Source organism: Lagopus muta, chromosome 4, assembly GCF_023343835.1.
Source record: "Lagopus muta isolate bLagMut1 chromosome 4, bLagMut1 primary, whole genome shotgun sequence".
Classification (NCBI taxonomy): Eukaryota; Metazoa; Chordata; class Aves; order Galliformes; family Phasianidae; genus Lagopus; species Lagopus muta.
The window spans coordinates 12,319,791-12,343,829 of record NC_064436.1 but is presented as its reverse complement, the minus strand read 5'-3'; the positions used below and the strand labels follow the sequence as shown (position 1 = coordinate 12,343,829).

Below are 24,039 nucleotides of genomic sequence, written 5' to 3'. Positions count from 1 at the left end.
TCTTAATTCTTTCTAGTTCTTTTAGTAATCTGAATGCAGCACTTTAAAAAGTCTGTCAAACAGTATTTGTTTCTTAGAGATCACGTTCCAGAAGCGGTGTTAAGTGCAAACACGTGTAACTTCATCATTCATTGCAGTTTTTAATACAAGTAATAATTGATATGTTAATGATCTGTAGGACAGAACTCCTCTATCACAAACATACAAACTGGTTAAATAAATGTCACCTCTGCGTTTCTACTTTGCTGTAGAATATTCTTTGCAAAAACAATGTACTGGGTACAGGATATGTTTCATATATTGAGTCTTAGCTTACCTGCTTCCTAGTAATTTTTCTGTAACTCACTATGTATACAGAAAATTTTTCAGTTCTTTTATGGGGCTTTGAATTTCAGTTGTCCAGAAAGCTTAGATGTACTACATGTAAAAAGCTAGCTGAAGCTAGGGGGTGAAGGAGAAACTACTTGCATCTTCAAGTGAATTTTTCACTGAAAGATGTTCTAGTAGCTTAGGTTTGAAAATCAGGCTCAATACTCAATGTAGTAGTGGTTCTTGCTCTTCCAGTAATCTCACCACATCTACTCTCCAGAGCTGACCTAGTAATAATTCTTGAATTATTTATTTCCATAACGATTCTTTTCATCAATTCTTTTATTTGAGTAACAACTTTTTTCTGTAGTTTTGATACATTTATTCTCCATTCTACTCTCCAACTATCTTGGCATTTTCATTATGGAAAAAAAAAAAAAAAAAAGATGAACAATGTAAACTGTGATTGTTTATCCATGCATGCCCATTTTTTTGATTGGTTGATTAGTTGTTTTTTTAATATAAGATCCATAGAGGTCATTTTAATGAACCTACAACAGGTTATTTTCTAGAAAATTTTAAGGTAGTATCTTTTAGATCATATGACCCCAACACTGAATCCACAAAGAAAGCTAAGATGCAAAAAGTTGAACATGCAGTATTTCTGGTAATTTTTCCTATGATTTCTAAGTTACATACTGAAGATTGTTTAAAAATCTGTGAATGGATTGAGATGCAATTGGCTTTCTAGTAAGAAAATGACACACTAATAACTTATCAAAATGTTGTTGATTACACTGGTTGCAGTTATGAATGAAATTTTTCAGGTCATGTCATGAAGGCTGCTGAGCATTATGAAGCATTTTACCAGCTAACAGAAGGTTCAACGTGGAAGGATGAGACAGGCCACACTTACTATTCACTGGCATGTGAGCATCTTTGGAGAATTTATATATTACAAGCAGACAAAATGCTAGAAAACAAAGAACGACAGCAGGCCATCAGAACATTAATAAAAGCTATCAGAATGGCAAAAAACGGTACGTATAAAATAACATTTTCATGTACTTTTATTTTATGGGCATACTATGATTTTCTGAAGAGTAAAGTAGAAATTGTGAAGTGTTAAACTGAGTGATTATTTTCTATGGTCAAAAGAATCGCTATTCGTACACTTCCAGACCTCACTAAATCAGTAAGGCCTTCTTCCTGACAAAAAGAATCTTAGATTTCTGAAAGCTTCATCTCCAAAAACAAAACACCCTACTGGAAGTAGTGGTATAGAACCGGAAACCCGTAATCAGCAAGTGAGATTTTGGTTAGCAAGTGATTGTTGATTTGGCAATTTTTGAACGATACTGTCTGCTGGATGACTGATTTTCATTTTACGTACTTACTTTGCACTTGCAAAAAACAATTTTCTATCATAAGCAAGTAAGATTTCATCTTTATATCTTAGTTTGTATAAATATTTTGAAACCTGAAGGAAGAAAATTACAGAATTGCTGAACAGTTGAGGTAGAGACCCCTAGAGATCAAGTCCCATCCCTTTCACAATCAGCTAGAGCAGGTTGTCTAGGACAGCATCCAGTCAAGTTTTGACCAGCTCTGCAGGTGGAGACACCACAACCACCCCAAGTTTTCCACTGTTTGACCACCCTCTCAGTAGGAAAGTATTGTTGCGTTCAGATGGAATTACAGCCTGTGCCAACTGCCCCTTGTCCTGTCACTGACAACCTCTTAGAAGAGCCTGACTCCACCTTCTTTGTGCATTTCTGTTAGACTTCTTAACACATTAATGAGATCCTTTGCCTGAACTTTCTCTTCCATCAGCTGAAATGTCCCAGATCTCTCAGCGTGGCCCACTGACAGTTATCTCTCGATGTCCAAATATGCAGGTCAATATAGGTTGTTTTTTATTTTGTAGAGACAAAGAAAGGGTGCTTGTATGTTCTAATGTGAGAACAGAGTTCTATTAAACAATTCATGACAGAGAACATTACAGCACATTAAGGTGATTGTTCTGCATTACTTACTGTAAGACATTTTCTCTGACTATGTGGAACATTCTTGTTGAACTTTGTTTAAACCCCTAGCCTCTAAGTTTAATTACCTATTTAAGTAGAAGCAGATCTTTTTTGGAAAAAAAGATAAATGAAAAGGTAAGGGAAAGGAAAAACTTACAGCAGTATATAAGCATCTACATGTTGTTTAATAACCTGCAAGGTTTGTCTCTGCTTATGTCATTTTGTTAAGACTACACTGGTAACTGTAGCTGTAATCCTTTCTGTAGGAGGTGATAAGAAGATGGAAGGAGAAGCTGCATATTGCTTAAGTTTAGTGTATCATTTTGCTGGAGAAGAGAAGACAGCATTATCAGTAAGTTTATTTTAACATTGCTTTAGCTTTCTCAGAGCCTTTCTCTTTATGTGCACATAAAACAACTTTGCCTAGTTTTATTTAGGTTTTATTTGGTTATGATTTTTTATTTTTTTAAAAAAAGCAAACTATTTTTGGAATTTGTTGGATTACAGTGTATTTGTGAGCAACAATTAAACTGTCAGTCCAAATGTTAAGCTTTTCAGAATACGTGGAAGAAATATGAATTGCTTTTGATGTGAAAAGCTGTAGTGCTTTTTACTTGTAATCTCTTCTGATGATGCATGAGTTCAGGCTCCACTTTTCATGTTTCCCTTGCGCCTCCCCCACGTGATCATTCAAAGACAGTGCAAATTCTACGTGTGACAAGTGGGGAAGGAGTGTTTCTCCACTTCTTCATAGGTCAGCGGAAAAAGAAAGATAAGGAACAGCTTGATTTATCTGTCATCAGAGAGGTCACAGTCTTCAGTGACCCTCTAAAAATGTGGGAAAAACGTATTTGTTTTGTCTATGATTATTGCTGTTACTCACTTGGAAAATTACTGTTTCTGTTTTAGTTTCTTCCTTTATCTGTGGAGTTACTCAGAATTTTATTAATGACCAAATGTTATAGAGAGCATTCTGTGTGGTTTTGGTTGTGGTAGTTCATCTTTCTCAGAAAGGCCAATAGAAGTCATGGAATGAACTGATTATGAATTTTCCCATTGTTTGCTTTGCTCCTGTGGTTTAGGATGTGTTCTAGATTTTTTTTGAAATATGCTTTCATATGTTTTCAGTGATTCATGACACGACTTTTCCAAAAGCTTTGGACCACCTTTATATATAATCCTTCAATGCTGATTGGCTTTTCTTCTGTCTAAATCAAACTCATTCTGGAAAGTAGGATGTGTATGTTGTAGACAGTGCACTTCTAGTCAGAAGCCAAAAAGCCTGCTCTTACTCAGCTGTATTCTGCAGCTGAACATGATGATGTTCAGTACAACAGATTAGGCTATAGTTGTTTTGTGCTGATGTTTCATCTGCGTTGGTTTCTTGACCAAGTATGAAGACATTTTTACCTGAGCAACTTTTCTTGTTAAGTTTCTGAGAGTCAGAATAAGTTGTGTGGATGATGAAGAGCACTAAGACAAATAAATCAGCTAAACAAAGCCTGCATGTTCCTTTGATCTCTCCATCACAGTAAAAACTTACTAATGAACAAGACTATATAGTCTCTGTATTATAGAAAGGATCGAACTACCCTTGAAAGCATCAGAAATATTAGATATTCTGGCATTGTTTCCTCAGGGTCCATTTTGCTTAAATTTTATAGTGACTTGTTTCCCAGTATTGCTCCCCCATGTCTCCTGCCAAAAAGTTACAGAAATCATTTGCAAGTTTCATTTCTTTTTGTTACGTGCAGTTGGGTTTTTTTTTTTTGTTTTGCTTTGTTTTGTATTTGAGGAAGGTTCTAGTACCTTCAATTTTGTAGTGTACTACTATTAATTTAAAATGTGTACATGGGATGTTCTGCCTTTAATTTACAAAAACACCTGACAGGTATGGAAAGCAGTATATATTTTAATTAAAGGGGAAATAAATACTCTGTAATATAAAACATAAATGGATAAATTCTTTTAGAGCATAAGATGGTATTTTATTAATATTAATACTTTACAGAATAAATAAAGATACCTAAAATAATGACATCTCTAATGAGATTGCATAACAAACCTATGAAGAACTTTCATTCTGAAAATATATTGTGCATTATGGAACTGAGAAAAAGTGGTAACATTTTAGTTCCTTTTTTCCTTTTGTCCTTAGTAATCATCAGTACAGAGAGCAGTAAAATATCAGTGGTTTTCAGTGGTGTTGAACACAAGTTGTCTTCACTCTCCAATTAGAAATCATTGCCTAAAATTTACCCTTCTGTTCTCAGTTTAATGGTCTCTGTATCCAAGGGGAGCTCAGATGCTTACAGAGATGAAATCATTGCATCCCATTCCCAGAGGACCACTGGTTATCATTACACATAACATGCAGACAATACTGCTAGGAGCCAGTTTGCCTCATGGTAATATGTAGTTCATCACCAGCTTCTGTAGCATGCTAAAGAGGTCTTGCCACACAGCTTGGGACTACTCGGGTGTAGGCTCAGGGGTCTCAGCAGTTATTTTCCTGCTTTGCATCAGTTTTCATCTTCTTTATCCTTTTGTGCTGTGGTTCACCTCAGGCAGTCTCCTTCTAGGGGAATCTGAAAGGAGCAGCTGTTACAGATACCATTTCCTCCAATTGTTGCCACTTGGTTCCTTTTGCTGCTGAGCGTGCTACTCCCTCCCCCAACAGACACACAGTAGCATGCATATAAACTTGTTTCTCTTTCATTCATGTCTTCTAGAGTGGAGAAGCATATGTTCAAAATATTCATTATCTGATGCAGTAATTAAAGGTTGAAATGATTGAGCTGCAGCCTATTAGATCAAAAATGTGCAGTCACTTTGTATTGAATGGGCTGTGTTTGTTGGAGAAGGATTTTTTGTTTGCTAGGCACTTGGTGAATAATCTAACAGAATTTCATCTGGCGCATAATCTGTATAAGTTGATTTAATTTTATTTGATACCTTTGATGGATTTCACTGAACCTACTTAGGTGTAAAAACATAAAGATGTGCAAGTTTAAAAGCCTGAAAACTAATTATGTTAAGCGTCAGCATAGTAGGTTCATAATATTTTTCATATCATCCAGATTATAACCAAGATTATTAAATTTCCCCCAGATATGACAGGAAATATTAATAGTTCCTAATACACACATTTTATCTCAAGCATTATAGATTTTTTTTCAGAGAAATTTCTCCATCTAAACTAATTTTGAAGTGAAAGTTGCTGCTTGTTTTTTCTTAAGACTTACATAACAGGCGAAATATTAACTGATACAGCTGTATGTCATTCAAAATCTTACATAGGGCATTGCAACCTAATTCGCAATGTGGGGTTTTTTAATGTACTGGACTTTTAAGAATACTTCAAATCTTGGACATCAGGGGCTTTTTCTCTTTCAATTACTTGCATTCCAGGTTATCAGAAAAATTTCAGCTCCTATACCTTTCTGAGCATTTGTTTCTTTCAGATGTTCCTTTATTTTGGATATCTGTGCCTCAGTTACGTTACACATTTAAATAATAGGAGCAGGGTTCTTGAGCTGCAACTCATGCCAAAATAAATGTGGTAATTTATGACATAATGCCATGTGCATCAATTGTCAGAATTATGGTATACAAGCCACAGGCATAAAATTATCAAGAAAATTTATGAACTTATAAAGGCATCTTCACATTCAAAATGACCCTATTAAAGTAATCAGAGGTGATTTATGACCATAATTTTAATTTCTGAAAAAATCTGTATCTAAAAAACCTGAAAATTTTAACTCATGCAAGTAGAGAAAATGTAAGTAAATGTACTTGGAAGGCAGATATGCTAAAATTAGTGTACACTGTATATTTTATCTAATTGTATCTATTGTTCTTAATTATATAAATAATGGCCATATTTCTATGTGAGTTTACAACTCAAGGAGGATCCTAACTAGTAAGAAAGTTAAAAAAGTAGACTACATTATACTCTTTTTGTCCCATGTGTTGTAAAAGATGATTTAGAAGAGTGAGCATAATTTCTCTGAGGTTTGTTTACTAACCTATTGCATTAGTGGGAGACTGAACTTCAAGACATGCTTCTGCAAGCAGCGTCAGGATAGAAATCCAAGTTGAGATTTAAGCTTTCACTGTTTTCACTGCAGAAACGCTTAAGTGGGGCTCACAAAACACATCAAAAGATAGTATTGAATGGAAATGATTTCAAACTTCCTTGTTTTTTCATCAAGCTTATTCATTTGTAATTGATATTTAGCCATTTTGATGGTGCATAACTTTCTCAGCATAGAAAATAGGGTCATGTACAAGTTTAAGAAATGCTAGAATAGGAAACTCATAATTCCTAGAGGCTTCACTTTTATTGGAGCAGGTTTTAAATTTTTATTAAAACTGTGCTCAAATAGAAAATCTGTATTTTTCTTAGTTAAGGAATAGAAGACCAGACAAAAACCTGAGTCAACCTTGACTGTAAGCACTTCTGACTGATCTTGACTCTGACAACAGATTATATGCTGAAAAAGGTTTTCTTATGGAAGGTCTGGGGTTAGTGAGCCAATTTTGCAACTGAATTAATTTATTGTTTCTGGGAGGTCCCACTGCTGCCAGACATTGGTGGGATGAACATCCCTGCCCTGGTGAGGACACATTTAGAGTACTGTGTCCAGGTTCTAGGCTCCCCAGTTGAAAAAAGACAGGGATCTCCTAGAAGGGGGCCACTAAGATGATACAGGGCTGAATAACCTGGGTCTGTTCAGCCTGGGGAAAAGAAGACTGAGAGGGGGTCTGATCAATGTTTATACATATCTAAGGGAGGTGGGAGGCAAATGAATGAGGCCACGCTCTTCTCAGTGGTGTGTAGCAATAGGACAAGGAGCAATGGGCCAAAACTTTAACTTAGGAAGCTCTGTGCTAACACAAGGAAGAACTTGTTTATGGTAAGGGTGATGGAGCACCAGATCAGGCTGCCCAGAGAGGCTACGGAATCTCCTTCTATGGAGATGTTCATGACCTGTCTGGACGTCTACCTGTGCAACCTATTGCAAGGAGCCTGCTTTAGCCACAGGTTGAATTCAGTGATCTCTAGAGTTCCATTCCAACCCCTGCAATTATGTGTGTGATTCTCTGACAAACACAATTCTATGAGAACAGTTAGTACTGGTACTAAAAGTTACCCTGACAAAATACTTTGCCTCAAATGCTTATAGAAGTAAGAAATAACAATCTGAGCTGAGAATACTAAAGGAGATGTGAAACTTCAGGGATGTCTGATCGTTCAATTAATTCTTTGCTGTTAATTCCGCGCTTAATTTTTAACAAGGACGAAAGCCTAACATTATTTTGGATATGAAAGTTAGTCTCTTAGTCAAGGAAGGATTTCTTCCATTGGTTTATCCTAGATAATCATTTTCCTATCTGAGCCAGTTTCTTGAAAACTTGAATAAAAAATATACCCAATAGTTCTGAGATGTAATAACATTGTTTTCCTTCAGTACCTTTCTGTATACCACGCAAATTGGCACCTTGGTTATATGATGTCCACCATAATTGCCTTGGAACATGGTATTATTTTCCTTCTGAGCCTGTTCTTCAAATTACATTTTGGTTGGTTAGTGGCATCAGAATAGCTCCCCTCAGTAAACTGGATTTCTGTCAAGATAGATGTGCAGTAAGAATACACTTTGTGAGAAAGCAATCTTAAATGCAGTGCTGCTGCGGAATTACAACAGTCGAGTTACACAGCAATCATAGAGCATAAGGAACAAGAAAAAATGAAATGTGTTTTAAAAAGACAAAGAAAAAAGAAACAAACAAAAAAATCTGTTACCTCATGCATTACAAGCCAATCAGAAGATTTTCAGATTATTTCCATGTTTTCCAAGTTTTCCATAGCAACAGTGAATGCAATAATGAGTTATTGATGTTAACCTGATTCTTCAGAAGTCTCACATTCTCTAAGACTGACTAACAAAATGCCATAAAAGTGTGGATTTTTGTCAGCTGATATGATTTCAAATGTAATCATGCATACACCCCAAAAGAGCAAGAAGACAGTGAGCTGAAGATTTGACTGCACATTCCATTGAATAAATCTGTAAGACATTTTCCAAATTTTAAGACTGTGTTTCCTCCGCTGCTCTCAGGAATCTGAATATGAGTTTAAAACTCTAATTTTGGGAGCTATATGTGGAGGACATCAATTTTTGGGTTTGTTTTCAATTCCAAAATGGTATGAAAGTTGCTGAATTTATGTGTATTTATAAGGTTTGTGTAGCCTTATCCAAAATATGCATATTAAAAATCCTGAATTTAAAAATCATAGCATTTACCAAACTTACAACTCTATTTTTTGTAAGATCTTGCAACAGGATATCCATTATGAAATGGCTAATTTTATTACTGTGTTCTACACACATGCACCTATGTACATGCATGCACACACCAAACACCACGTGAGTTTGCAGAAGAACTGGAAGGAGCTAGAGTGCGGCATCAGTAAGACTTGACATGCTGAAGCATGTAAATAATAATAATAGATATTGCCATAATATCAAGAGAAGTATTCATAAGACTCCAAATGTCTTCAAAAACTTATAGCTAGTAACTGTGTAACTAGCTATAGTTACTAGTAAACTAGTAACTCAAAAGTAGCAAAATTCACTTACTGGGGGTTCGCTTGGCTCTGACAATGGTGAGCACGTTCAAATGTTGAGGACAAAACTATAAAAACTCCTTGAATTTCTCTGCAGATGAATGTCTTTGCATCCATTTTTAACCAAGACATTGAGAGCAGAGCAGTTGGTAGTTATGGGGAACAAGTGGAGGCTTTGCTCTGACTGTACTACTTTGGGATAGCTGTGCTGGATATCGCCTGTGGAGATGGCTTATCCTTTTGATTTCCCAGGCAAGGTACAAGCCAGATATGAGATATAAGGCTACAAATCATAGAATCATAGAATGGCTTAGTTCGGAGAGGATCTCAGAGAACATCCAGTTCCAACCTGGGCAGGGTTGCCACCAACCAGATCAGGCTGAATCCATCCTATCTGACCTTGAATGCCTCCTGAGATGGGGCATCCACAACCTCTCTGGAAACTTGTTCCAGCACCTCAATATCCCCTAAGTAAAAAATTTCTTCCCAGTTGGTCTTCTGGGCTGCAAGAGCATACTGCTGGCTCATGTCCAGCTTTTCATCCAGCAGGACCCTCAAGTCCTTCTCTACAGGGCTGCTCTCAATAAGTTCATCTCCCAGATTGTATTCTTATCTGGGATTGCATTGACCCAAGGGCAACGCCTTGGTGAACCTCATGGGGCTCTCATGCACCCACTTTTTGAGCCTGTCCACGTCCCTCTGGATGGCAGCCTTCCTTTCTATTGTGTGAACTGCACAACTCAGCTTGGCGCAGACTTACTGAGGGTACATTCAATCCCTCTGATAAAAGTGTTGGAGAGGACCAGTTTGAACCCTGGGGAATGACCACTTGTGATTGGCCTCCACGTGGACATAGAACCATTAAAAACTAGACCATTTGCCCTGGCTGAGGTTTTTCTAAAAATCTAACTGCTTGTCTACTGTAACTTAAAAGATGGGATTTATGCAGGCATTTTCTATTTACTATGTTGAAACTTTTTTCTAGGTTAGCTAAAAAAAAAAAAAAAAAATTATATAACTGTTGATATACACATTTTCATCTGTTTATTCCCAGAGAATAGGAACAAAAAAGACAAAGCACTAAAATTCTATGTTAAAAAGATGTTACAGAGGTTCTTTACTTCATCTATTTTAGACTATATTGAATTTCTGGGTGTGCTAAACTTAGGAACCTGAAAACTATTATAATCAAGGGATAATTGCATCACATCTAAGTTTGTAGCTTATAATGTCTGAGAAACAAGAACTTTTCAGTAGTGTGTCTGTTGGTGTATTTACATATATTTACAGCCAGGGCTGCAGCAAATGGGTGAAAAAAATCTATAAGAAATTTTTAATTCTATTAGATAATAGACTTACAGAAGTCAGGCTTCTTGTATGTTTTGAGAAACGAAACACTTGTACCCACGTTGTACAAACTTGGGAATTTCAATACGTAAATGCAAATATATTCATAATGTACAAGGCTTTGTTTTCCTTCGTATGGTTTAGCTGAAATGAACAGGCTTTAAAAAATTCTATAAAGTAAGGCTGTTAAAATTAAATTGGTTTTTCATGTTGGTATAGTTCAAGTAACAGCAATTTGCTTAATAAATACATGTTTAAATTTCAATGTGATTATTCCCATTGACTTCAGACTCAAATATTCAGGTGTAGCAAATGCTTAACAACTTTGCATGATCAGAACCATCAAATTGAGGTCTTGATTCAGTCACCTTACAGAAATTAAAACTTACTCTTTGATAGATAAATAACCCAAGAAGTTAAAACACCGAAATTTCCCTGTGTGAAACCTAGAGCTTGCTGCTTCATTATTAGAAGCAATTTGTTTGTTGTTTTTCTTTCAGCTTATGTATTATTGCAGAACTGATCAAAAGAATTGGTAGCAAAGTGTGAAATAAATTGTACTTCTAAATAAATCGATTTAACATTCCTTTGTGCTTTAAGTGATTTTAGTAATATTAATATTTAAAATATTTCTGCCTGAAATCTTTTTATGACTACATATAGCAATAATGGCCACCATTTCATTCTGCCGTTTTTCATATTAGAATATTGCATAGTAAAAATTGTAAAAATACTATCTTTTAGCACTGAAATGGATGCAAAAGATTTCAAGTGAATGTCTGCATGTAAATGATTCAAATTTTATTCAGTCAATAAAAGCAGTCCATTAATCCTTTTACTACATTTCTCACATGGGTTAAAATTCAAAAAAAAAAAAAAATCAGGTTTTCATCTGATTGAGAACTTTTCCCTTACTTCCACGTATTTATACAGAAAAATAAGTCTTTAACTGACAGACATTTTTTAATACCTTCTTGTTTATCACTGCAATTTTTTCCATTGTGTTATGCAAATCTAAGGATTTGTATGTTTGCTTTTGGCTAGGAGAACTTTTGTAGTTAAAAATATCCTTTAATGAGTAGATTAAATATATTATGGAGCATGAAGGAGAACATTTATAGATCCTCTGTCTAAAAAGTAATGAGCATCGAAGCGTGCCCATGCATACAGTATGGTTAGTAAGGTCTTAGGAGGCTACAGCAATCTGACAGCGTGGTACATTCATGTAGACACAACAGTGTGATAAAAGCAATCCAGACATCTGGATCACAGTGATACTATACAAAAACATTTCTGAACAATTCACATAGTTGCACTTACCCAAATTTCCAATCTTGTCCTCCCCTTTCTCCTTGATTCTTTCTCTGCCTCTGCCTTTGTCTTTTATGTTGTTGCAGAATCTCATTTTTCCTTTATGAGTCAACTCCATCTGCTTATGTGTCAGAGTGGCCCTCATACCACACATCGTATTGAGGAATTCTCAAGATGAAGGGCTGTGTTCACATCACTACTTCTGTCTCAGCACTGTTTCATGCTTGTCACTGCTCGGCACTCAGCGCCACACTGGCTTGTTTTGTCAATAACCATTTATTTGTTGCTGGAATAGTAGCAACCATTACATCTGACCTCCCTGTTTCATCAATTATGGATAGATTATTGGATGTGAACATCTGCAAAAGCTTGCTGTTGAACTTACCTCCTGGCTGGGATTAGATCAAGTATTAAACTGTTGTTTATTGTCAAGCCAAAACTCTACTGGGAAGCCAGGGAATTCCAAGACTAGCAGACTCCCATCAGCAAGCACCAAAAATTGTTTAGTATTGCCACCGTTTCCCATAAGATCGTGGCCATTTATTATTTACACTTATTACTAGTTGTTATAACATACTTGATAAAAGCTCTTGGCAGGCGTAGTGTTTCCAGCTATTGTCACATCTGTCAGGATGGAAAGGGTACATAAACTGTATTTTCCTCTTTTATTGCTGTTAAAGGGTAACAGATGAAGCTTCTTCACTCCAGACTGTTAAGCCATGCTTTACTTTAAAAAAATATGCCAAAAATGGCTGGTTTGGAAAAACATTACGTTCCTGTACTAAACGAAGATTACAACAACCTTTACTAGGGTAATGTCTTTTGCAGTAAAGATTTTGAATTGTACAATAATTAGAAATTTAAATACCTGGCTTTGACATTTGCATAGGTTTTTGCTCTGAACTGGCTTATTTTTTTAATTGTTGTTATTATTTTAATTTTAACAAAATCCTTTTGAGGTGTGCTAAATAACAGAATGATGACTGCATTTCTACAGAAGTTGTAATAACAGAGAATGAGAATTTCACTGTTAGTGGTGCAGAAGGCCAGAATTAACAGCAGTAATACAGAAGCTAATAACAAAGAAATAGGAATAAGGACAGAAGTTAGCATTTATTCAATCATTTCTGCATTTCCTGGTTTTGAAGTTTACTATGCAGAAAAACCAAGCTTTGAGAGTAAACTCCTGACCTCATGAAATCCAATAGAAAGTAGAAATTTTTCTATGGAAATGAAGTTTTTTAATGAGTTGTTTTTATTTGCATATCTTCCATTCAGGATTGAAGCAAAGCACCTATGTTCTGAATGCTATATAAAGTACACGAGAAACGCTTTAGACCAGAAAAGAATCTAGATTCTGTCCTGATAGACTCTTAAGAAATAAGTGAAACATTAATCTATCTCCCCAGGGCTTTAGTGCTTCAAACAAATATAGACAGGAATAACTTGAAGTTAGCATTGCTGTGCAAGTTCATAGAGCATCGAGGTAAATATTACGCTTGCTTGCCAGGTATAACAGGAGAGGAGTGGAAGGGGCGACTACTTTTCCAGCAGTGTCATCCAAGTAGCATCTTAATAATAGCCACCTCTTATCACAAGCCTGTGCTCTAGGGAGAGCAATCCTAGCAGTTCAGGGACTACTCCCTCATTCCTCAGCTTGGCACCCAGTGTTAGTATGTCTTAACTGTGAGTATACGACCTGAATATTATACTACTTCTAGATGCTCGTTATGCCCAAGTACAGTCAGCACTTAACAAGGCAAGGCCTGCCATTCAGTTGATGTTTGTGTATTGTTTTCCTGGGATCAATAAGCTCTGCTATAATCAATACATTAAATGAGCAATATAATTTTCTTTCTGCTGTTCAAACTCTTGCACACAGTGTTTTGTCCAAACTAAGAATACATCCAAATTTGCAGGGTGGAAATCTTCTTTGTTCTTACTCAGAATTGCCACAGGCATGTACCCACTTGAATTATGGTAATAAGGGCTGCACCGGTATTGAAATGTTATCAAAATGTAATCTAATTCAGTATGTTACTGGTTAAGGGGTAAACACTGATCTAGAAAAAAAGCCAAAAAACAAACAAACAAAAACCAGAAAATTGGGGAAAACGATTCTTTTAAATTAGATTGTTATTCTTTTATTAAAATGTTGTCCACCTCATGTACAGTAGATGGCACTTGTATAGGAAAAATGGCAGTTTCAAGAGGAAATTTGCATTCTCAACCTCAAAAACATGAATAAAGTAAAACTACTCTAATTTTCCTGTAGAATACCTGTGTGTCTATGCATTCTCCTCGTAAGTGAGGTTAGTGAAAGCAGTTGCAGTGGAATGGATGCATAGGTTCCTTTCTGTTGTGCACACTTTAAGCTCCAAAAGCTTTGCAGTTTGGCCCCTGTGGTGAATTCAGCATAATACAGAAGATGGGAAAGGTAAATCCGTGACAGAACCTCTAATGGATTTTTCTCATGATCTACAGCAAATGAATTATCAGAGTTACAGCATGAGCTACTAAAAAGTATCCGTTTTATTTTTAAATATGCATTTATTGGGGAGCTGTGGGACAGAGTTCACTGAACTGGAAAATGCCTGTGCGTATGACAGTATTGTTTTTTTATTTTCACTGAATGGAATGGAAAAGATTATTTGGTGACTGTTAGCGTAGTGTGTTTTCTTTCTGAAAATATATGGGGTACTAAGTGGTACAAGGCCTGCATTGCTTGATTGCATTTTCTGTCTTCCACATCTATTGTTGGCTCTAGAAAAAAATATTGTCAGATGCTGCTACCCAGGCTGGGCCCTGGCCTGCTACTGCAGTGCCTGTCAGAAATTATTAGCTAGTGTTCTCTTTGACTAATGTTGCGGCTGATTGTCTGATTCATGTTCAGGATCTGTAAATGAGGCAGAAGCATCTTTACTGTTCACAGCTGTGAAATGGCTAAACACTGTTAGATTTTCAGAAATCAAAATAAATGTGTTTCCAATAAAGTTTGACAATAATATCAAGTGCCAAAGCTGAGAGCAGAACTGTGGTTTTGTGTTTTTTAAAGTTACAGTATTATAAATCAGTATTATCCCATCATGTTTTTGTCAGAGTAATGTTTTTTACCAAAATGATAAAGTACTGCCAGTAACATTAATCTTATGTTGACTTGGGTAGGCATTCTTTATTCAACATAAATTCATACCTTCAATTGTTACTCTTTCATCCATTATCCCCAGATGTACATATTGAGGTTTAGCGAAGACTATGTCCTATTTTGTTAATATACAGAGTGTAGCAATGTGTAATGTGTCTCTGTATATACAAAAGGAATGCAGGTGTGAAATCAGCAACAACAAAATTTTAAAAGGTGAGATTTTGGGGAGAGTGGATGGTGTTAGTGGCATAACCTCAGGAGGGTCACATGGCAAAATGCTGAAATAACGGAAAAGCAGATCTAGGTCTGAGATCTGACAGATGTTTTTCTTGGCTAAGGAGGCAAACGTGTAATTCATCACTATATACAGAATTAGTGCTAGAGCTATGCCACAAATAGGATCTACTTTGGGAATTTGCCCTTGTTATTTTGCTTTATTTCTGTGCTGTAAAAATTGTAGCCACGGTAGACTTGCAAAGAAACAGGAATTGCTGTTTCTGTAATCAAACTGCTGTTTCCACAGTAGCTATCCTCCTTCCAGATGCACCCATATGCAGCTGGTATGAAAAAAGAAAACAAAACAATCATACAACGCTACTTCAGATATTTTGATTTCCATTCGGGAGTGATAAAAAATAATTTTTCACCCCTTTTTTTTCCCCAATATACAACAAGATAATAGCAGATGGTGCTTTGAACAGTGATCTGTAATGTGGAAGATAAAGTTGAAGTCTTCACTGTACCACTTCTCCGAACCCTAGAGAACAAGTTACTGAAACTCAGTCTTCATTTCTGTATTGGATTTTGATTTTCACTTTATTTTTTTAAGAGGCAGTTTTTATTTTTTGAAACAGTCCTTGTGCATGCTCACAGAGGGCCAAAAACCTAATTTGTGAACATTATCATTGGAGCTTTAATAGTCTTTGTTTTGTTAGTCTTACCTTATTTTTTCTTTCTAAGTCAAACCATACATTATTTTAATTGGTTCAAGTTCATATGCCATGAAACTTTCCCATGTGTTGGTTGGAATATGAAGTACTCCTTGAAACAACACAGGAATTTTACAACGATGCTTGAACCTAGCATCATCAGGATAAAACTGTTGCAAGAGCGTCTTTTCTCAAAACTCTTGGTACATAGAAAATTAAATAAGTAACTATGTATTGCTCCTTCGGTAACTCTAAATCTCTGCAAACTCTGATGTTTTGAAAAGGCAAATCAGCTAGATTTGTATAATGCCCAAGCCCACTATTTTAAACGTATATTAATAATACAGATTCTTGTGTAGTCCCATTCAGTATTTCTTTACACAATTTTTATTTGCATTTCCTTACCAGGAGAAAAATTACCAAGATGAAATTTTAATGTACAGTATTTACCATTAAATACTGGAGCAGAAGTGTGTTCCCTTAACAAGCAGATATTTGTTCTGCAGTCTAAATCAATTTCTCCTTCCTTTGTGTAATGGTAGTTGTATTCCATAAGATCACAAACACAACAAAACTGCACATTCATTATGCATATTTATGTTTCCAGCACTAGTTATTGACATCTTCCACCTCTTCCTTGAACGATGCTGTCTTCTGCACAGGTAGGCCAAAATGAAAGACCTGTTTCTGACCTACACGTGTGTTTAAACAGAGAACAACATTCAAGGGAGCATGTAAATTCCATGCAGTCTGGATGGTCAGTCTTCCCAATATTTATCCACTTATGAGAGTACTAGCAGGTGAATGGCCCAGCCATGCCCACTCAGTCTGAGCTCTTACCACGAGCATGTCTTTTCTTATATGGTATTCATAGGAATACACATAGATTAACTGGTTGTTAATACCCCTTGAAAATAAACCTGGACATTTTACTGTCGACTTAGTGTTTTCAGGCCGTTTACAAATTCTGGTAGCAATCACTATGTCAATTCCGTTTGATTCATCATCATCAATGATCTGTAATTTTCTTCATTTCAAACGATAATTAAAATTGTACTATAATTACAAGAGTCTCTGAGTGAAACCCTCTAATGTTAACGTATTAATCCAGTGTTTTATTCTGCTTTTCCTTTCCTGTGAATGTTGAAAATGAAGCACAAATCGTAGGTGAGGAGGCCCTTTTTTACATAACCCACATAAATGGATCCTGGCATAGAGGGGAATAGCTTCTTACCATCATAAATGTGTCCCTTTCTGTGTCCCCACCAAGTACCTGAAGCTGGAGGAGTTATTTGAAATGCAGACATAGAGTATTTTTTTCATATATTTTCTATCATAATCTGTAAATATTTCTTTCCCCAAGATTAATTTTTTTAATTAATTAATTTTATTTCATCTCTGTTTAGAAGGAAACATACGATTTTTGAAGATCTTGGATTTTAAATGAATGTTCCTCCTTAAAAAAAAAAAAAAAAAAGACTTCATTTATTTACTTACTTGCCTCTTTTTAGCAGATGTTGCAGAGATGTAGTGAACTGACCTTTTATTTGAGCTGCTCTGGCTGTGGCTTTTTCTTGCTTTTCATCTGTACTTTTTAGGTTTTGTGATATTTTTGAAAAAACAGCATAGCAGCCTAAGCCTTGGGCACGTAAGTAACCTTTCAGTGCTAGATAGGAACCACTGGAGGCCCTGTGTCCTAGTTTAATAATACAGAGGTTAGTTTGAAGTGGTGGTGATTTTCAGTCCAGTACATAAAGTTTTAGAAACCTGATGCTATCATGGCAGTCTTATTGACATGGGCATTGTTACTTCAACAAATGTTGCAGGTCCTCTGAGCTAAATGTAGAACCAAGAATTCTTTCTTGGGCACCTGCACATTACTATTCCCAGCCTGGATTATCAGAAAGACAGACTGCAGGCCTTCACAGCTATGCTTATGCATCCGGTTTAGGGTGAGTTCTGAACTGATGTGACAAGTTCGTAACAGTAGTGCCTTCACTTTTTTTGTCATATCATATGCATCAGTAACTCAATTGAGAATGACCTTCACGTATAGGATGCAGTGCTGATGTACAACATCAGAACACAACTTTGATAAGTACGTGAGGAAAGATAAGGAGCATGTTGTACATTAGTAAGCCGCACATTTGGTACACACAGAGCTTCAGTAACTGAGATATAGGAGCCTTATCTAGCAATACATCTATGTGTAGCAAAGATTCTTCAAGAGCCAGGAAAGCTGTGCAGTAGAAACAACAGTAGAAATGTTGACCATCCATAGGGTTAGCACACACAAGTTGTATTCTTTTGAAGCACAGGCTTTGCCAGTGACAGGGGATGCATCTTAATAGGGAGTGCCCTATCTTTTACTTTACCATAAATAGGCATCTTGGGGCACGCAGGCTACTGTCACATGTCCCTGTGCATCTCCCATCCCCCTTCAAAGCTAGTAAATGACATTCACTACTCCTTTCTTGGAAATGTGCAAAAAGGATTTCCATAGATAGTCTTTGGAGATTTCCTGTGTTCTCATGTGTGTAATAGGTTGGGTCAAGCAACAGAGAGGGAAGAAGGAAAGAACAGGATTTAATTTCATATGCATTCTCCCTTCGCCACCGTTGGAAATAAAAAGGTTGAAAAGAGAAATTACGCAATACAGGTGATGTCAGTGTTAAATTAAATTAAGATCATATGTTTTTGTGTAGTGGCTGTAAGCCCTCAGCTGTGGGAGAGGTCACGATGAAAGAGTATATCCCAATATTAACAGGTTGCTAGCGTGCATGAATAATTAGTCATAAATGTAACAAAATTACCTACGGTATTTTAAGTCAATCCTTGCTTAAACATGTAAGCTGTAGTTTATTCAGCTCTTATGCACTTGAATTGTACTAAAAAAGTTCTCATAGTGATATTTTGAAGAAAGAAAAATAAATAAATTGTATTTGAATGTATTTTCTAAAACTGTATGAATACAAAGGGCACTGTCTTACTGTATTGATTCATAGAAATTCATGAAAGCACAGCTTTTTGAAATATTTTAAATTATGAATAAGGAAATTTAAATTGTGAATCTGGAACATCTCTTCATTTTTTGCAAAACTGCAAAGCGGAGACATTTAAATACAAGTTTGATCTTTTTAGTTTGCAGTTATTATGTAGTATCAAACAACTATGAGTGATGATCAAAAACTTGTTTCTATTGCAACTAATTAAAAAAGAAATGCAAATATGGGAAAACTTTAATTTTGCGTTTTATATGAGCACAAGAATTGCATGCACACGCACACACACACCCCAAAAAAAAAAGAAAGAAAGAAACCCATAGCATTGTATTTATTGGGTTTTATTTGTCTGTTTCACAGATTTTGAACACCTCTATAAAAATCTTCACAGCACTGTGTGATTCTGCAGGCCTAAGAAGAGCATATGAAGCTATAGACAAGATCCTGGTAAGGTAGGTTAGCACATCCTTGTCTGGCTGTCAGTGCACATTCATTCAACTGTGAAAGACTTAAATTGTTAGAGGTCTGTCGCTTCCCATTACTGACTGCTTAAATTTTAAGCAGCACCCTTCTTGCAGTAAGTGACCCTTTCATTGAAAGTTATTTTAGACTCTTACAATTTTTTTTTTAATGTATGATCCAAAGCTTTTCTGTACCTATAAACAGAATTTATGCTTCCCCCCATCCCTCCCACCCCCATAACTTGAAGGCTTTTTTCTTCTTTTTTTTTCTTTCTTTTTTTTTTTTTTTTTTTTTCCACAAAACTGGGAAAGGTCTTGCTGAAGAACTGAAATCCAGGCATATTAAGAATATAGTATGGTTCATCACTTTGATACAGTTTGTTGTTCATATTCTGAACATTCTGAAGGAGCGCACAGGATAAGACATTCAAAAAGCCAAGAAATAGGCTTAAAAGATCAGGTCCCATTTGCAAAATTTGTGTAAGCTTAACTGCAAAAGATGTTGCTGGTACGCTAGCTATTGCTATGACTGACTTTTACATACTTGGCTACCATGACACAGTGAGACAGTAGAAGTGAGGTGTCTGAGCTCTCAAGAGCATTCATGAGTTCCTTGAATTTACAAAAAGCAGTAGTCTGGGTAAAAAGTGGCCTATGACAGCCAACAGGGCATACCTAGAAAATACATATTGAATTTCCTTTCTCTGTTTTAGATACTCTGGAATAAAACCACCTACATGTATTTAGTATGAAGCCCAGTGGGAGGCCAGTCACAAGCAGTAGACCCAGTACTGATTAGTACCTTTGTTAACAACCTGGATGATGTGACCAAGTTCACCATCAGCATATTTGTGATTAATGTAAAACTGAGGAGAGGTATATGATATACCACATGGTTGTGTTACCATTCAAATGGATCTAGCCTCTCTGCAGAAAAGGGCTAATGGGAGTCTTGTGAAGCTCAGGAAAGGAAAAAGCCAAGTCCTGTACCCTAAAGGAATATCCCCAGGCACCACCAATACAGGCTGTGGACTGACTGGAGGGAAAGGAGCTTGGCAGAGAAGAGCCTGGGTTTTCTAGTGAACAAGAGATCATGAGCCAAGTATCCCAACTAGCCAGCAATGTCAAGTCATGGCAAAAGAAACCTGCATTACTGAGAGCATTGCCAGTAGGTCAAGGGACATGATCCTGCACCTCTACTCAGCACTGGTGAGGTCGCCTCAGGAGCACTGTATATGCTCCACCTCTCAGTGCAAGAGAGACTTGAGCACAGTGGGCCAAGACCAGTGAAGGGCTGTAAAGATGATAGACTGGAGCATCTATCAGCCCGTGGAAGAGAAGGCTCAGAGGGGATCTAATCAGTATCTCTCAAACAGCAGTAAAGAAGACAGAGCCAGGCTCTTCTCAGTGGTACTCGCTGACAGGACAGAAGGCAATGATCACAAATTGAAATACATGAGAGTCCACTTAAATACACACACAAAAAAATTATTGTGAGGGTGAATGCTGAAACAGGTAGTCTAGAAAGGTTGTTGGATCAAAACAACCTTCAAAAATTATTCAAAACCCCCAGGACGCAGTCTTCTTCTATTTGATCCTGTTCTGAGCCAGGCAGATGGACTTGACATCCATCTCTTCCAACCCCTTAACTATTCTGCGTCTCTGTGATCTTTGTCTTAAGCAAGTCCTTCTGTTTAAATGCATTTTTGCTGTGTGTTGCTCCCTAATAGAAAACATTCTGTAAACCAGGATGACAGATGATATTTCAGACAAACTTACTTTTCAAAACTCAGCAGCAGTACTTTTCAATGAAAAAGTTTAGACTGCTCCAGTTCTGCTTGTTCTTCCTTGGTACTTGGAGGAAAAGGCATGAAATAACAGTGCAATGTTATGTAGAAAAAGCTAATGTAAAGAGAGGCTATTAAATTTTTAATTTAGAAAAAATACAAGTTTCTGTTTACTTTCGTACTATACTTTTGGATATTTGCTTGATATAGCAAAGTAGTCAATGTCTGGTAAATTTAGAAAATATTGGATGGTTGCATGAATAATTACTGTTGGTAGCAGTCTCGAGACTCAGCTTGATCACTATCTATTTTGTGGGTTTTTTTTAGCCTTACCTAGACTAGACTTGTGCAAGTCATTTTAAACTTGATGGATAATGCCTTAAAAAAAAAAAAAAAAAAAAAAAAGAGATGATTGTATTTCTCTAGCTTCTGAAATAGTGCATTATAATCTTAATGTCTGTGGGAGTCTGTACTGAAAGCCTTGTGACATATTGGAGAAAGTGGCAGAGCCCTCCCTTATGGCTCAGAAATTGTCTATAGCTTTGGAAATTTTTTTGAAATCTTTGCTACAGATGTTTCCACAGACCACAGGAAACAGAAAATCTTTATCATCTGCATTTAGGCATGTCATTTTCCAGGGAAATATCTGACATAATAGCATCATGTTCTTGACTTATTCTGCCAGTGTCCACCATGGTAATGACTTCTTGTGGACGCATGATTTATACATCCAATTCAATCACATGAGCAATCCTATAAAAGGTGCATATTTTCATAAAAGTCTAATAGGAGTAAAAATCTCATAGGGCATTTTAGCATGAAACTGGAAAATGAGTTGCTGTAGATGTGTAATCTCTTCTGCTGAAGTCATCATAACTGTTCTGTGGGATCATGAATGACTATATCTTTAGGAAATTGCATTTTATGCATTTAGGAAGGTGATGTCTAAGGAGAGAGAAAGTATATGGCTGTGAAAAATAACATGTCGATGTTTGAAGGAACTATAAAGTATTGGATCTTTGAGCAAGAAAGACTGTTTATCATGTTATCAGGTCATGTGCAGGATGAAGTGTTTCAGTAAATCCTTCTACCATACTTTGTATACCTCAAGCTGTAGCGCTTTTAAAAGTACTTACTTGAAAAAATTGTTGACTGTACCAACTGGCTGCTAGTTGGCAAGTAAAGTCCTAACACTGAGAACCATCTTTCTAGTATGTGTCAAATTGTTTTCTGCTTGCTTGCAAGATATTATATGCCCTAACAATTTTTATATTTTCTGTGCACGGAACATAGATTTTTATATGAAATATAAAAAATGACCAAAAATACATCAAAACATTTCTATCAATTCATGAAATTAAGAAACCCTTTTTACATTTTCTCCTGTCACTGATTCCATTTGCTTTATTACTTTCAGCCTCTAGCCCACAAACTTGGTGGCACAATCAACAAACCCCTCAGTGGCTGTTTCATCCCTGCTCTATTTGATTTCTCCACTCTGAGTAAATGATTAAGTTTTCATGCATTGGTTCAACCAAAATCTATGTTCACTCAACCACATCCTTTATTGATTACTTCTACTGCAAACAGTAGGCCAAGTGTGATATACATAATTGGACAGTTGTCAGGGGATGTGGGTGTTAACAGTCCTGTTTTCCCAATTGGAAACTGGAATCACCTTGATACACAAATATTCTGCACTGTTTCATTCTCATTCCTTGGACCGAGGAGTCCTTTTCCTCAGAATATATGTTTTTAACTCTCAAAGGTCTGGTTGAATGGATTTAATGATTGTATCATATAATATGCTCTTCAAGTTGCACCTGTGCACTGCATATAGAAAACTAGAAAAACTGGAATTAATATTTGTCTAACATTTTAACCTTGTCCTTTAACTTATATAAATCATATGCTGGATTTCTGTTGGGATACGCTCAATTTTCTCTTCTTTGGAAAAAAACATAGGTTAAAAAAGAGGTTTCTAAGCTAAAATTTAGTAATCTTTTGACATTTGGCATATGTTTTTAGTGCGTTTAATACGCTCATTAAAATACTTAAATTAGGAAATTGTATTAAATGCAGCCCTGCTGACTGACAACTAAGCCTTACTTTGAAGTATATACATGAACATTTCAAACACGTTAGTTTCTATTGTTTTAGCATCCTTTTATAGAAGTCTGGCCCTTTTCAGTCACATAGAGATCACTGAAAAATTGTAAATTTGCTGTGATGCTTTACTGTGTTCCCTCTCCAGTGGAAGACTCTACCCTATTATAATTACTTCATTTTATAAGGCAGAAAATTGCAGACTCATGCTGGCTTTTGAAAGCACAGATCACTAATGTGGTTTGCAGTAAAAGCCAAAATATAGATGAAACCTAGTCAGTCACTTATGGCAGGAATATAACTTGAAGGTGTTTTAAAATAGAAAATAAATCATAGTTCTTTATCACGTACAGAAATTTCTGTTTCTGTGAGTTTCTTAATTAAGAGACGGCATTTTCTTTCTTGCTTGGTAGCTTGACATTTAACATGCTGTACTCCTAGATTAGTGGCTCAAGTTCATGGCTCATATTGAGGTCAGCTGCAGTAACACTTCAGCCTTAAAGGGAAAAAGAGCATAATGCCTTACTCACAAGAAAACCTAGATGTCTATTATATCTTGTAACCATATGGTAGAGATCTGACGTTGTTAATAAGACCGGCTATATTAAAAAAAAAAAAAAAAAAAAAAAAAAAAACAGAAACATAGAAATCTGCAACTGTTATTGCCAATCTACATTAGCCAGTTTTCAACTTAGATTCAGCTGTGACCTCAGGTTGCTCTGATCTCACTGGGATTTGGAGGTGACACCTGCAATTCACAGTTTATAGGTTTGCCTGTGTGTCTCCGGCAACCTTTGATCCACCCAGCCAAAGTGCAGTGTTGTGCTCACGAAAAGTCATCCCTAGCATTAAGAGACAGCACCGTTATAGAGCTGCTGCTGTATTGCCAGGGTTGCGTAGCAAAAAGCGGTGAGGAAAAGCCAAGCTAGGCAAGCTAGCATTCCTGCTTTCTCCTCTTGTCAGGATGTGAGGTCCAAT

At 36.3% G+C, this 24,039-nt stretch overlaps 1 protein-coding gene across 14 annotated transcripts in view; it reads left to right on the top strand.

The window, feature by feature from the left end:
* Window positions 1–24,039, top strand: part of TTC29 (tetratricopeptide repeat domain 29) — a 365,054-nt gene that overhangs the window by 291,436 nt on the left and 49,579 nt on the right. For all 14 annotated transcript variants that reach the window (XM_048942653.1, XM_048942642.1, XM_048942641.1 and 11 more), the window contains 3 exons: window positions 1,137–1,349; window positions 2,603–2,688; window positions 19,068–19,159. In XM_048942653.1, coding sequence (XP_048798610.1) covers window positions 1,137–1,349; window positions 2,603–2,688; window positions 19,068–19,159 — 391 coding nt within the window. The remainder of the gene's footprint in view (window positions 1–1,136; window positions 1,350–2,602; window positions 2,689–19,067; window positions 19,160–24,039) is intronic.